Source organism: Thamnophis sirtalis, unplaced genomic scaffold, assembly GCF_051295495.1.
Source record: "Thamnophis sirtalis isolate CommonGarterSnake01/CBP01778 unplaced genomic scaffold, rThaSir2_p1.2 scaffold_6, whole genome shotgun sequence".
In the NCBI taxonomy this organism is placed as follows: Eukaryota; Metazoa; Chordata; class Lepidosauria; order Squamata; family Natricidae; genus Thamnophis; species Thamnophis sirtalis.
Window position 1 is genome coordinate 16593903 of NW_028261386.1, and position 15753 is coordinate 16609655.

At 39.2% G+C, this 15753-nt stretch overlaps 1 protein-coding gene across 1 annotated transcript; it reads right to left on the reverse strand.

Annotated features, from left to right (window-relative positions):
- Positions 1 to 1641: 1641 nt before the first annotated feature.
- MDH2 (malate dehydrogenase 2) lies at positions 1642 to 15256 on the reverse strand. Its single transcript, XM_014067329.2, has 9 exons — positions 15065 to 15256; positions 11801 to 11969; positions 10698 to 10781; positions 9307 to 9416; positions 8514 to 8639; positions 5566 to 5643; positions 4364 to 4463; positions 3158 to 3309; positions 1642 to 1965 (listed from the first exon to the last, which is right to left on the reverse strand). The coding sequence occupies exons 1-9, from the start codon at positions 15128 to 15130 to the stop codon at positions 1834 to 1836; spliced, it is 1017 nt and encodes a 338-aa protein (XP_013922804.1). The 5' UTR covers positions 15131 to 15256; the 3' UTR covers positions 1642 to 1833.
- Positions 15257 to 15753: the final 497 nt, after the last annotated feature.

Sequence of the window (15753 nt, forward strand, 5' to 3'; positions counted from 1 at the left end):
CTAGAAAATTAAGACTCAAGCTGAAAAATATCACCCCTTCCAAATTACAGACGGAGGCCGAGGTAGGTCACCCAACAAGTTTTTAAGTAGCGGGTTAAGTCAAGTAATTTAAGGTTGCAGAGATCTTACTTGCAGTTGTGAAAAATATCCACCTCTTGTTGGAACAATGCCTGCATAAGGACACTTGCAGGCCTGGTCAATAGCAAAATGACATATCGTTTCTATAAACACTGAACTATGAAGATATACAGTAAGTATATTGAGGTATACTTATTTGTGGCAATGGTAGCAATATTGCATTAAGCAGAATCCCCCTTTTCTGGTAGGTTTGCAATGTAATCATTTACGTTTGCTGGGAGTCACTATTTTCTTTCTCTCTGAACTTTTACCATTCCCTCAAACCCTAATACATTATAGAGAGGCAGGCTAAAGAGGATGCTCAGTAGAAGATAAACAAAGCCAAGGAATCTGTAAGACTGTCACAGGACCTGCACTGATGTCATTTCTAAATGGAGTTCCCTTGAATTAAGTTCCCAGAAACAGGCTTCAAGGAGATCCAATCCTGGGGAAAAAATTAATCTGAGGAAGTGGAGAATCAATCAGAACCTGAAGAGGAGGAATTTCTGGAGGGCAGCTGCCTAGTTTTTAAGGAAATAAAAGATGTTGCAAGTCTGCCAACAATTAAGGAAAGATGACTAATTTGGCACTGCATCTTAGTTTTTAACTTCTTCTCCAAGAATATTTATTAAACAAATGCTTATAGCCACCTAACTCACTCACAAGTGATTCTGAGTAGTTTATATACTCTAGATTCCATCTAATCCATCCAGTTCATGGCTGACTGGGGAATTCTGGGAATTGAAGTACACAAATCTTAAAAGTTGCCGAGGTTGGACACTAATCAATTTGCATCTCAACAGCCGGGGAGCTTGACTAATCATGAGCTGTCCTAACTCCTGCACAAGAGTAAATTATTTATAAAATGTTACTTCAATTGTGGTTCAATAGGAACATTTCATAGGAAATTCAGGATTGTAAGGATGAATTTTCCCCAAGATCTGGGTGTTAGGATGCCAGTACAGATTGATTATAAATAACTGAGAGTAATAATATGCTTCACTGGGTCCTCAGCTACTGCTATTCATTTTCACCTTTGTGACATGTTTCCTTATGGCCACATGAGCATTTTAAAAATACAGCTCATTTTCCCATAATCTGGAATTATAACTGCCCAGAAAAAGCTTCAGATCTCATCTGAAGCTTCTTTAGGAGGCCAGATCCTGAAGATGAAACTCAAATACTTTGGCCACCTAATGAGAAGGAAGGAGTCACTGGAGAAGAACCTAATGCTGGGAAAGACTGAGGGCAATAGAAGAAGGGGAAGACAGAGACTGAGCTGCATGGAGTCACTGAAGCAGTTGGCATGAGCTTAAAGGGACTCCAGAAGATGGTAGAGGACAGGAAGGCCTGGAGGAACATTGTACATGGGATCATGACAACAAAGATACAGCATGATATGTGTTAGCTAATTTTATCTAAATAGTCATCCGTCTATAAGTCCCTTTCCTCCAATCGCTGACAGGCAGTTCAGGTTAACCATAATTAAGAGACATAGACATAAATTATGACCAAAACACAAAATACTCAGGGAATACCCTGGAAAAAATAAGTTTTTTTAATTGAAGAACAGAATTCCAAATGATAGATTAGAGGGCAAGTCAATATCGGGCCTTCGGGCAAAAATTATTACTTTTGCCTCCAGAAGCCTTTAAAGTGACATGATGCACCTTAAATAAATTAAGGGGACAGCAGTTCTCTTTCGTCATTGATGCTTCACTTCATGCTCTTGGCAAACTCTTCACCTTTCTTGATGGAAGCTTTCAGCTCTGCAATGGCCCCGGCCACCATCTTCTCTTCAAAAGGAGTGATCTTGCCAATACCCAAGTTTTTCTCAATACCGTTTTTCTGAGAGCAGGGAAAGGAAGACTGAAAATTAGCACACTACAGTAAGACATTAGCAGCAAGAACAACTTTTCACTGGAAAATCATTAACTCCTTTAAAACATAAAATAGGCACATGGGAGCCGGAAAACACATAAGCTATTTCCAAGTTTCGAAATGGGTCAAATTAGCTGAGCCATATTTGAGAGAAGGCTCTTGATAAAAACTTAGGTCAATGATGTATACTAGTAGTCTACAAATGCACTGTTGTTAACTAATACTCTGGCCTGATCTGTACTACTATTACTTTTATTTGACTAGATTCTTACACTATAATTGTCCACTGGATAACTGCCTCAGAGCTATTATAGCTCCAACTCATCCAGTATTTACCCTACATAGGCTACCAATTAGAATGCTGATTTCATTTAATAATTTTTAACATGGACTTTGGAAGCTTGATTAGCCAAGAGCCTGATTGACAGAAAACTGCCTCTCCAAATCAAACGACCTACTTTTAAAGGTCATCACCTCAAACATTATCAAGATAATTTGTTACTGGCCATTGTTATAGGACCTTATTAGTAGGGCTTGATATCTTAAATCCCATCAGTCACAGTCAAGACCCAACCTGGTCAAAAGCTCATCTTCCTGCCACACAGAAAGGCTTCCTCCTACACTGATCTCAGGTTATCAAATTCATCTTGGAAGTGTTGGCAGTCCAACTCTCTGCACTTCTCTTTTTTGACAGGCTTTTAACAGTTCATTTGTTTTAGTATCCATTTTAATGTATTCCTGCTAACTATTCTGAGTACTCTGAAGAGCAGGAAAGCAGGGCAGAAATGAAATACACACTTTCGGGATGCCTTTTAAAACAAATGCAAGTAACAAATATCAGGCAAGGGCAGCTCCACAGCAGCCCGTACTGTGAGAATCTATTCCTTTGGAATAGAACAGGCATGTTTCCCATGTTATTTAATGTTACTTCTTTAAAAATGTCTGCAATAGTCTATTTTTTGATTAATATTGCTATATGTTGCTGTCGTGCTGCTCTGATATTTATTTGAATGCTGATTTATAGAGAAGATTGCTTTCATTAATTATGTACCTACCACTGGGATTTTTTTTCCCCTAAAACAAAGTGGTTAACAATTGCATCACTAGAAGACACTCAAAGGTAAAGCAAATTAAATTAAGAGCTGTCCAGATTATGTACCCCAAGTAGCAGAGGTGTTGAAAAGTAAGGACATTCTGTTTCCTCCGATCGGACGAAGGCACATTCAATGACACCTTCTTTCCCATTCACAGCATCCAGGACTGAGAAAACAAACCGGGCACCAGCATAGGCCATGGACAACGTAGCTGACCCTGTTGGAATAAAAGGGGAGGATTCAAAGATAAAGAAATGCTTCTATGGAATTTCCCATAGATTTTCCCAATAGAAATCTAATAGTAATTGTTTCATTTAAATGACCGAAATACATTTAGGTATAATATATTATGTATAATGCTCTTACTAGTTTGCCTATGAATCAATGTAGCCTATACAAGAGTAAATGATAACACTTATTAGCCTGTTCCACTAGTCTCAGTTGTCCATCTATATAATGGAGACAATTAAGCTAATCCATCCTAGAGAACTACTTGAGATCTCAACACTGTGAATTGTTTTCTGCTTCCTTATTTGTTGTTGGGGTTTTTTTTGGTAGAGGATTGGCTAACAAGATTGTGTTTGCCATGTTGGCCAATTTTCGACCTCTGGAGCCTTCGGGGGCCTTCAGGAGGCTTCCCTGAAGGCCCCAGAGCCCAAAAAACAGTCCTACGAGCAAACCAGAAGTCTGTTCCCAACTTCCAGTTTGCCTGTGGGGCGAAAAATGGCCTCAAAGGAAGGCTGAAGTCAGCTGGCCAGTGCGTGCATGTGCGCTGGCCAACTGACAGGGCATCGCTTCACGTGCCCTGACAAATGGCTCCGCATGCCATCAAAATATAAAACACTAAAACATACACATGGAAAAAATGCAGCCAGGGTAAAAAACATAATCCTGAGGTACAACCATTGCAGGGGCTTACAAGTTCACTCAAATCCCCAGGCCCAGCAACAGGAGCTATTGGATAAAGTCCTTCCATTACCAGCCAAACCAATTACTCCAAAGAAGGTGGTCACAAGAAAGCCAGGGGGAGCCTTCAGATGAGGCTGATCCAGGAGATCACACATGAAGACCAATCCATTGTGCGGACAACCCTTATGAGAGGAAGATGGAAAAGTGCAAGAAGAAACTGTAGCTATGGAATCTAACACACACACTCAGACACCCAATTTCTCATTATTAAGGTCTGGTGTGGTTTCTTGCAGTCACATATCAGAATAGCTCACCTGTACTACAAACAATCCAGGTAGAGGGAAAATATTCCACAAACTAACCTGCGCCTGCTTTTGCTTTGACAACTTCAGTTCCAGCTTCCTGAATCCTTTCGGTGAGGGTCACCAGCTGAGTTTCAGGAAAATCTACTTTTGGTGTGCACTGCAACAGGAAAGGAACACATAAGCATATACTTATATTATTGGGTTTTGAACAGGAACTTTCAACAGCAGAACTGAAGCTTCTTTCTCTATCCCTCAGTGATACACCAATCAAGAATCAGATCTGCATTAGATCATATTGCAGACCCAGCCTTCAAGTCAACATTCGTATATTTGTGTTCCAAGAGCAGTGAATTCTGTCAGGAAAAGGAATGTGGAGCCCAAATTGTCTACTCCACCATTTCTCAACTATCTTCCCTTCCAATTTTCCAGAATAAAGCAGATTCATGACAGATTCATTCTAAATGAAAACAACCTGGATGAGCTGATCAGTGGGGCAAAGACCTGAGGAAGGGGTTCAGCATTTAGTTTTCCAAAAGAGAAAAGTAGCCCTTTAAAATAAGAAGGCTCATTCATGACTGCCTGTACTGTTACATTCTGGATCAGTTGAAGCTTTTCGAATGGTTCTTCAAGAGCAACCTCATGTAGAGCACAAAGGAATAGTGCAGCCATGAGGTCATCGGGCCAAGTGACTGAAGGAGTCTCCAATCTAAGCAAGGGTGCAACTGGCACATCATGTGAGCCTTCATAGCCACAGATGCCATCTGCTCATTCAGCAGGAGCTATGACTCCAGAAGGACCCCCAAATTGTGCATCTTCTTGGAATGGCAAAGAGCAAATCCACTCAAACTCAAAGCTGGAATAGCCCAGACCTGGGCAATCCAAATAATCACAGCCATTCAATTTTGGTAAGCTTGACCCGGAGATGCTTCCTCCTTGTCCAAACCCAGAGTTTCCAGGCACTGGAACAGAACCTTGAAAGCTTCAGTTGGCTAGTCCAGAGTTTAAAGATATAATTATATTTAAAACCTCAATATTAGGCTACTTTCATATGTTCGAAGAGAGTTGCATTTGACAAATGGTTAAAAGTACAGACCAGCTTCTTCCCAAATTCAAATTATTTTCCTGGGTCCTGTGTCAAGGGATTTCTATGGGAGCATTACTTGGAATGCTGACATCCTGCAGTTCTACATAGTGACATGAATTTTGAATGCCCCCTTATCAGCCAGAGCTCCTCAGAGAAATGTAATTGGATCACACACCTGTGAGATTAGGGGGATGATGGTCTTCCCTGCATGGCCACCGATCACAGGAACATTGACACGAGCTGGATCCAAGCCCTGTAGAAACAGCAATTTTCAAGATATATTTGGAAGTCAGTTCTGCCCCAAGCTGGCTGGATCACAGGTAAGCGCAATGTGCATAATTCAACAGTAAAACCTCCCACTCCTCACAGAAAAAAATGGAAAATGAAAAATGTGAGAATGAAATGTATACTGTATTTTCCAGAGTATAAGACACACCTTCCCCCCCCCAAAGAGGGTGAAAATCTGGGTGCATCTTATACACTGAATACCACATTTTTGGCCTATCAAAACCCCACCCCCTTTGCAAAAATGGACATGCAGAGGGTTTGGGAGACCTGCAAAGTGCTCCTGGGGGCTGGGGAGGGGGAAAAAAGAGCAAAAAATGAGCCATTTTTGCCCTCCCCCAGCCCCCAGGAGCACTCTACAAGCCTCTGCATGCCCTTTTTGGGGGGGGGGGGAACGAGGCCTGCAGAGTGCTTGGGAGGCCTGCAGCATGCAAAAACTTTTTTAAAAATTTACCTTCAAAATCATGGTGCGTTTTATACTCTGGTACCTCTTATAGTCTGAAAAATATGGTAGTTTATAAATCTTCCTTTTATTTTTACATTTAGGTTTTTGTCAGAGAAATTGGAATTAAAACACTTAAACTGTTTAGGTTCTCAGTTCCAGCTGTGTTCTGACCTGGATTTTTTTTCTCAATTTAAAAACATGCAGCTTATTATCTCAAGGGCTATACCAGAGCTTGTATAGCTGTCATGCTGAGAGATGCGCTTCATTTAAGCCTTAATAGTAAAATGGGAACATTAAGCCTTTTTGTTCATTGTAAACTTCAAATATACCCAAACTAAACAAAAATAGCTAACATTTTTAGTCCCATTGGGGAGCTTTAGGAACACAAATGAGATGCTGGTGGGCCTCCTAAAGGTGATGCTTCTTGCCCCTCTACTCTGAGTTACTGAAAAATCCGGACAGGCTGCCGTCAGTCAGGCTGTTTCTATGATCTGCAACAGGAAGAAGTATTTGCATACTGCTTAGGATATTTTAGAGGTATTCTAGCCATGTAATACCAAGAGAGTTGAACTGCTGTTTCGTAGCTGGGCATCTTTGCAACAATTTATCAATGTGTGGTTGGTGCAAATGTGGTCAGATAACAGAGGTTCTTTGGCAGTTTTCCTCTTTATGTCCTGACAGCAGACTAATAATGCAGGTTAATTCTGGAAATGATTGTTGTCATGCAGCCAAACTAAAAGGAGTAAATCTGAACCATGTCATGAGAAGGCTGTTTATGATCCTAGCAAGCCTAATGCCAAGGTGACAAGAGGACATACTGTCCTGTACAAACAGATAGGTGTGGTTTGCAGTTGGCCAGGAATCCGTTTTTCACGGCTTGGCTTTGCAAAGAACAAGTTTTCTACTGCTCACTAAGCCTTTTTAGTTAGCAAGATCCCAGAAATCCCAGAGGAACAACTGTTGGCCTCAATGTCTATGGAGATTCTCAGTTATCCAGGTCACAGTCGTCCCAAAGATGCTTTTTCAAGAGGCAGCTGGATTTTCTTATTTTTCTTTGTAGACGTTTTGCTTCTCATCCAAGGAGCTTCTTCAGCTTTTCGATGAGAAGCGAAACGTCTTCAAAGAAAAACTAGAAAGTCCAGCTGCCTCTTGAAAAAGCACCTTTGGGAGAATTATTGACCTCCTTCATAATTTGTTAGTCAGGGAATAACACCAATGCTGTTGAAACTGAAAGATTAAGCTTGTATCAGAAATCAGCAATAATTTTAGATGGCATCCACTATCTGAAAATATTCCTGACTTATATATTCCATTATGGGGTAGGGTGTTGAAGGTTGGGAAACCACATCAAATCACACCCACTGGTAAAGGTATTTACCACCCATTCACAGCATGAAATACTAAGGCATAAACAAGCAGTGTCCTTGACTTGCTGAGATTGCTAGCATTTATTTTTTACTAGTATGTAAAATTTAGTCCCTCCTTGAAGCTACAGGGACAAACTTCTGAGCATGAGCAATGACCCCTCAAGATCAAAGAATGAAAAGTTTATTCTTTGACTTAGCTCATATGCAAATTGGTCTAATGGTTAAGGCACCAGGCTAGAAACCAGGTGATAGTGAGTTCTAGTCCCACCTTAGGCATTAAAGACAGCTGGGTGAGTTTGGGTCAATCAATCTCTCTCTCTCAGCCCCAAACACCTCACAGGGTTTGTAGTTGTAGGAAAACAGGAGGAGGAAGGAGTTTTAGAAATGCCCTCAACCTTCAGTTATTTATAACCATAATAAAGGCAGGATTAAAAAAATATCTTTAAAAATATGCCAGAATGATAATGAACTCTGTTTCATGATCACATTCCTTGACCATGCCTGTTTGGTCAACCAATCAATGAGAGAAACTAAAATATACAAAAAAAACCCTTATTAATGAGAGAAAATTTACTGTGGTCCCACAACTGATATACCCCTAATCTAATCTGGATAATTCCTGGTTCCTCCAGAACAGATCCAGGAAATCACATAGAAATGTACTAATTGGTTCCCAAACGGATAATAGTCTCCTGAATCTTTATGTAACAGCCAGCTGCAAGACTTTCCATTATAATATCAGTGCAGACCCACCCCCTTATCATATCATCCGTCGGAAGTATATAAATCAGAAAATTGGTGCCCTAATTTACACAGGGATAAATTATCTCTAAAGAAGAAAAAGTTTAGTTGCTGGAATTTTTCTATGTTCTTCTCAACTTTATTTTAGCAAGAGAATATTGTAACAGTCATGCTTGGAAAAATAAGTTTTGTTGAAGCTGATAGGAGGATAGAAAGAAGAATCCATTTCAATGGAAAATGCTTTGCTGTGTGAAAATGACACCATTGATTGTAACCTTAACATACCTTCAACTCAGCTACAAAAGTATTTGCTCTCACAATGTCCAAAGTTGTGACACCAAAAATTGTGTTAGGATTATATACACCATGTTTCTTAAAAATCTCAGAAGTAATTGGGATGGTGGAATTGACCTGAAAAATGAAAATAGTTCATTGGCTCAATTTTAAACATACTACATCCTTTTTGGTTTTTTTTAGCAATTTTCTAATATTTTAAACTTCCCGTGAAGCAGCTCTCACCCAAAATGTTTTAAAACAGAATTTCAAGTTTATATATTTAATATTATCTTGAAGGTAAGATGATAAAACAATCATAAAACAGTATGTGAATTCCAGCACCTTTTCCTTTACAGTAGAAACCACAAGAAAAATATAAAGGAATAGATCCCCAACTGTTTTAGTAGCACAGCACATGCATACGGTATTCCTTGCATATATCCTAAGTAACAGTTTTAGATAAACAGTTTTACCCTTAGTATCTATTACGTCTCAACAACCACTTCAGTAATTGGCTATTCTCTGTTCTGTGGCAGGGAATGTGGTAGTCTGCGATTCTAATCTGAATGAACACGGAGGTGATGAAAATCTTTGTATACGGCTCTCTTGGAAACATGGGGAGTCTGTGGTTAATGCTCAGTAGGCCATTTGGTTTCCACCAGTTATAGTAAAAACAGAGATGTGCTTCAAATGGCAGCAATGTGTCTACATTTTCCTTTTTTTGGTTTATATGAAGCCATTGCAGCCAACCACAACATATTTGCATGATATTTCTCAAACAACATGGGTGGAATGTACTTACCGGATTTGCAATAATACAGATAAGAGCTTTAGGGCAATGCTGGGCACAAGCAGCTGACAAGTTAGCAACGATGGTAGCATTTGTGTTGAACAGGTCATCACGAGACATCCCTGTATATTAGCATAAATAATCTGTTAACAGTGTTCTGCATCCCATCCAGATCATACTTGACAGCTATGTCAACATAATTTACTATCAGTGCCCCCAACTCCCTATATACTGTAGTGTATAGTTAGAATTGCTTCCCCCACCCAAAAACTCTTTCTTCTATTTCAAGAATATCCTTCAAGATAGTCTGGTCTCCAGCAGCCATCTGAATTGCAGGTATAAGAAACGCTTTACAGGACTGATAAAAGATTCCTAACAAATATCCCTTTGGAGGCAGGCAGAATTTATACTCTTATAAGAGCAGAATAAACCATCATTCTTCCATCTCCACATTCAGATGAGTGTCAGTTCTATGTTCAAGTGGAAGGTCAGAAATCTCCTTCATTACTAGAAAAGAGGTCTCAGACTTTAGACTGACGTTTCCCCAGATTTTGAAGGACTGGTAATCTCATCAGAACTTTTTTGATATTTCTCAATTTTGAAATTACCCATTTCCCGCAGAGAGGGATTTTGGGTGGTGTACAAATAAATATTAAAACATAAAAATAACATATAAAATGTTAAAAGACAATCATGATTTAAAAAATCAATGTTAAAATTAATTAAAAGGCAGGGTGAGAGCTTTCAGGGTGTTAGGGAGCCCCATTTGGCAGCAGCAAATTGTTAAATGTATTTTAGGAGATTTGAAGTTGATATCAAAAATTTCATGAAGGATCAACCTGTTTAACATTGCAAAAAATTGACCCTACATACAATGTTCTCAGGAGTCATAGGGAGCCAGTAAAAAGCAAAGCAACAGAGCTACGATCACTACCGGACAAAAATTCCAAGGAAACTAAGACTAACACCTCCTTAAATGACTCTAGCTGATTTACAATCCTTATGGAGCTATTCTATAGACAGGAAGTACTAAGAATTCACAGGAAATAATTTAGTGCCAGGAGTTGGACAAAGGAACAAATTAAGGAGAAATCTTCTACAAGATTTTAAATCTTTCAAATGTATTAAATAAAGTAGTGTTTTGAAGAATAAGGAAGCAATTGACAAAATACTGCAAGCTTTAAGTTATAGGGCAGCACATATTAAGATTTCCTCTAATTTCACCGAATACTTTTATAACAGACACAACAGCCCAGCATACAAGGAAGACCGAAGCATAAATAGATACAAGCTCTTTTTTCTCCAAGGGCAGAACAAGGGCAAATCTTAACATCCATTATGGCTAGATGCTCTTTGCAATGACTCCATGTGACCTAGATCGCTTTGCTCAGACTACAACTTACCAGGCTTTCTAGGGACTCCAGCTGGGATTACTACAACTTCGCTGCCCTTTAGGCAATCTGGCAACTGCTCCGGTCCTAGGAAACCTAAAGCAATGAAATGAGCAACCATATTTACAACATGGTTGGGAATTCATTGAAAACATTAATATAGTGAATAATTGTTTTGTTTAGAAAGATTTGTACCTGGGATACAAAATTTTCTGTCACTACCGAAGAATCTGGATACGGATTTCCCTAATCAGTTTCAATAATATTACAATAACCTATTGCTCAGAGAACACAAATATAGCCAGATTAGGATTTTTGTGGAATAGGAGATAAACCAGTAAAAGAAGTATACATGTAAAGCAAGCATAAACTTAAATTGATTCACTTCCAAGAGATAAAAATAGATTTCCAACTCAATACGACAGGCTCAGATTGCACCAATAAAATAGATTCTATGATAAACAGAAGTCATAGATAAAACAAAGTAAAAATATTTCAATTTCTTGAGGTCATGGAAATGCCTCAAATGCATGAAGCATCTCATTCTTGTAATACAAATCATAAATTTAGCTTTAAAACCAAATATTCTATTTTTATATAGTCTGTTCTTAGTTCTCACACAATTAAAGACAATTTTTTCTGCTTTAGAAACTTGGATTCTGATCAATCTGTGCTTGTTCAGAACCAAATTTAATAGGACTTAAGATCCAAAACAGATAATCTAAGATGCAGTTTTCATGAAAGAGCAGATATCCTCCTATCCTGAATTGTAGGATACAGGGGAAACTCATTTTAGATTAACAGGTGAGGAATCTTTTTCCTGCCAGTGGTTGCATGCCAGGATCAATCTCTTTTCCTCGCTGCTCGTGGGTAGCCAAGAAGGATATATTGTTTTAAAAGCATATATGATGAGATCAGGCAAACTGAAAAAAACTAGTCAATTCATAATTGTGATTCTGACTACTGTCATCCATAACTAGTTCTGGGATTGAAATCTATCAGTTGTAGCTTTTACTATAGCAACAGTATTCATTTAATAAGTTCCCTGAATTAGTGGTGCACAATGAAATTATAAAAATAAAGCAAGATATCTGAAGTGAGCAGATATCTCTTACCTTTCACTTCAGCTCTTGTTTCGATGTGGCTGAGGTCAGCTGCAACACCAGGCGTGTGTGCGATATCATAGAGATTGAGTTGACTGACTAAGGGGCTGTTCTTCAGCAAGAGGGAGAGAGGCTGGCCAATTCCACCAGAAGCGCCAAGTACAGCCACTTTAGCATGATTCTGGATAGGGCAAGAAAAAAACCCACAAATAACCAAATGTGTATCCTAGAATTGTTTGTAAGAAGCTTCTCCATTTTTAAAATGTCATTATCCCTTATAGGCGTAGCTTTGGAAGGATGGTAAAGTGTTTTAACATTTTAATTCATTAGATATCAAATCTCAGAAGACAAAGTGAAATATGGCAATAGTAAAAATCTCTGGCTGCAGTTCTAGGCACAGAACTGGTAACTCAAGCAGAGCAGCATATAACAGTGGTTTTCCACTGTGGTGGAAAGAAGCAGCTGGCCTGACCGAAGCCAGCTTGTTGCCTCAGCTCCCACCTCAAGTATTGAAGAAATAGTTATTTGGGGGATAAAATATAAAATATCTCAATCTTCACCTTCAAAAAAATATTTTATGCCTATATTCATCTTTGTGTGTATTGAATTAGGAATGAACAATTAAATGCTTAACGTTTGTGATTTCCTAAATGTAGAAATAGATTGTTTTCTGAAACAATATAATTTGGTAACATTAACTTTATAAATCCAAGCACAAACAAGAGAACATCAGCATTTTAGGTAGTCTAAATGCTTGTTGGAATTGAGCAATAAATTTTTATCTCCATTTAAAATCAAGGAGAGAAGCAATCTAGAACTAAGGAGAAATTTCCTGACAGAACAATTAATCAGTGGAACAACTTGCTCCCAGAAGTTGTGAATGCTCCAACACTGGAAATTTTTAAGAGATTGGACAACCAGTTATCTGAAATGGTACAGTATAGTGTTTCCTGCCAGAGCAGGGGGTTGGACTAGAAAACTTCCAAGGTCCCTTCCACTCTGTTATTCTGTTAAAATTGCTTACTCTAAGCTGCTGTTCTAAGAATTTCAAAAAACCATAACAATACAATTCTGTATCCGGCTACTAAAAAGATTGGGTTGCAAGAATGTATCAGAAATCATGAGAAATATGTTGAGACAGATTTCCATCCTGTGACCAAGGAAGAAAGTTCAGATTTTGACATTTGAGTTTTTTAAAGCTACACTGCTGATAATGCATTTCTGTTACAATTGCAAAGGTGAATGAAACCTTGTGTTGCAATTGGCTAATGGAATGAACTAAAGGTTGATAGAAGATTTCCAAGATAACTCTGTGTTCTTCTGCCTGCAGTGACGTCATATCTGGATTTAAAGTTTCGGTACTTAAAATTTTATTCACCTCTCCATGAAAAGCTAGTTCCAAATCCCTGAATAGATAAATTAAATTTTACAAAGATTTTAAGATATGAGCTGAGGAACATGAAGAAAATAAAAGGCATTCATTAACCTAACTACACCAAGTGTTAGACTTAAACCAAATCAACTTATTTGTGATCCTTTCTGGGCATCCTTTCCCACCCTATTTCCCAATTGGGAAATAATAAAGCTAAATCTCTATTCAAATATTTTATCCAAGTTTCCTCACAGGGTTTATACTAATTCATAGTTACATCTGAAGATGAGGAATAGAGGTTTAAAAATGGTCAGTTATCTATGTAACAGACATAGTATTTGTACAGTATATTCTTGCTTCCTTGTTCCTTATACAGTATATCACATCTATTAAACAAGTAATGAGAGAATGCAAGGAATATATTCAACAATAACTGCATGCCAAATGTGGATGCATCACTGAGCTGGGAAACTGCAGAGCAAGTTAAATTCTTTAACTTCAGCATTAAGAGATCAGGCAAGATAATCTTGATAAAAACCAGGAACTGTACAGCCCTCTAGATGTTATTCAGCTGTGATTCTAGCACCTAACTCAAATCCAGCAACAATAGAAAATAGGGCATTGATTTACGGAATAACTTCAGAGGAAAGATATATATTTCCAACATTTGCATAAACCAAATAAAATATTAAGCTATGAACTGCAATTCATCATGTCTAGTAACAGATATAAAAAGTTCTTGCCCTAAGACCTACACGAAGTCAACTAAAAACCAATCAATCCTGGCCTTCTAAAGTGAAATGAAATATTAAAAAGAAAAAAAACTTGCATGTGTGAAAAGAATCAGGAAAAGATTTCTGATCTACAGTTTCATTGAATTTATACAGTTTCATTGAATTATTATACATTCTTCAGCTTTGCTTTTTTACATTGTGATTTGGTCTACTGATAGATTTGTGGGATGCTAATGGAGTTCAATTTCACAAAATAATTTTATTTCCATTATTAAATATGAAGGCACCTTTCACATTTTCTGATTGGCTATTTACACAGATGAACCACAAATTAAAATCCACGTGAACCATTGGCCAAAACGACCTTATCAAGACCTTAGCTCCAATTCCAGAAATCCTTTTAACTTAGGCAGGAACAAAATTTAATGAGGGATCTCTCTCCCACTCCAGGTAAATGTCTCAGTTCTCCTCTGCAGGGCAGCCTCCACCTCTTAAATGAAATTAAAATTCCTATCATGACCAAATGTATTTTTCCCCCTTTGTTTCTCTCCCGTTGTCTCTGTGTTTTACAAACGTAGCAACTTTGAGGTGTGTCCCAAAGGTGCTTTTTTCCCCCCAAGAGGTGACTGGACTGTCTGGTTTTTCTTTGAAGACATTTCACTTCTCCCCCAAGAAGCTTCTTCAGCTCTGGGACAACCATGACATGGATGACCGAGAATCTCCAGAGACTTTGAGGTGCATGGATTTCAATGCCCAGAATTCCCCAGCCAGCCTACTGTACATGTAAGGGAGCTCTAGGCTGCCTGGGGAATTCTGGGAGCTGAAGTCCTTGTTCTAGGCCAGGGGTCCCCAAACTTGGCAACTTTAAGACTTGTGGACTTCAACTCCCATAGAATTCTGGGAGTTGAAGTCCACAAGTCTTAAAGTTGATAAATTTGAAGGCATCTGTTCTAGGCTTTTCTAAATGGAAAAAAAGTCCCAGTCAATCCATCCTAAGGCCTAAATCGAGAACGCCAGCAAGGGGAGTACAGATTGCTGGGGCTGCCCTGTGGGGCACCGTCTAGCCCCGAAATCCCTTGAACCAGGCCGGCCACAAGGCCGCCCTCCAGACCCAACGGAAAGGAGTCTAGCTCTCCTGTCTGGCTCCGCATTCCCCACGCTCCTGGCTACCTGCGAGGTGGTGCCGAATCCTCTGCGAAGCCCAGCGCAGGCAGATCGTGTGAGGCGGGAGAACATGGCGGGAGACGTCGGCAGGAATGAGGGAAGGACTCGGCGGGCTTTTTTTTTTTGCCTCTTATCCTCGACGACCTCCAGGCAGCGGGAGGACAGCGCGAGACTTCACACGCAGACACCCCGAGCTCTCGCGACAATTTGGCAGCTCGCGCTCCAAAGCCTTGCTTTTTAAAATCTCACCCGGTCTCGCGAGACCTGTCACATCGCGAAATCTGCTGTCGCCGTTTTTTTTAATGGGGGGGGGGATTCGGTTTCCAAAGGACTTTTATTTTATTTTCATCTCATTCTTGCTGCTTTCAATTAGGGAAGCCGCCCAGAGACACATCAGGTTGGGATGGGGGACGATAAAAAATTTAACGAATATTTCAGTAATACATATGGAACAAAGAAAACGAGTTATTTCGCCGATTTTAGCGCTCGCGTGAGAAGGCAGGTCTTTGTGTTGTAATTCCGATTTAGACGTTTCTCACAGCGGCAGAAAAGTTTCTCCCTTCACGCTCCCGTGTTTCAAAATGAGAATGGAAAGCAGGCTTTTAAACGCTAAATAGAATTGCCTTCTCATGAAGCTAACGTCTGGCTTTGCAACGAAATAACGCTGAAAGAATTGTGAATGAACCTGCCGGGTT

What these genes read in the sequence shown, in the direction of transcription:
- MDH2 (XM_014067329.2), bottom strand. Translation starts at nt 15,130, where the DNA reads ATGTTCTCCCGCCTCACACGATCTGCCTGCGCTGGGCTTCGCAGAGGA. An exon ending in AACAAGAGCTGAAGTGAAAG is followed by an intron (nt 10,782 to 11,800) that starts GTAAGAGATATC and finishes TCATTGCTTTAG; the next exon opens with GTTTCCTAGGACCGGAGCAG. An exon ending in CAACACCTCTGCTACTTGGG is followed by an intron (nt 1,966 to 3,157) that starts GTACATAATCTG and finishes CCCTGCTCTCAG; the next exon opens with AAAAACGGTATTGAGAAAAA.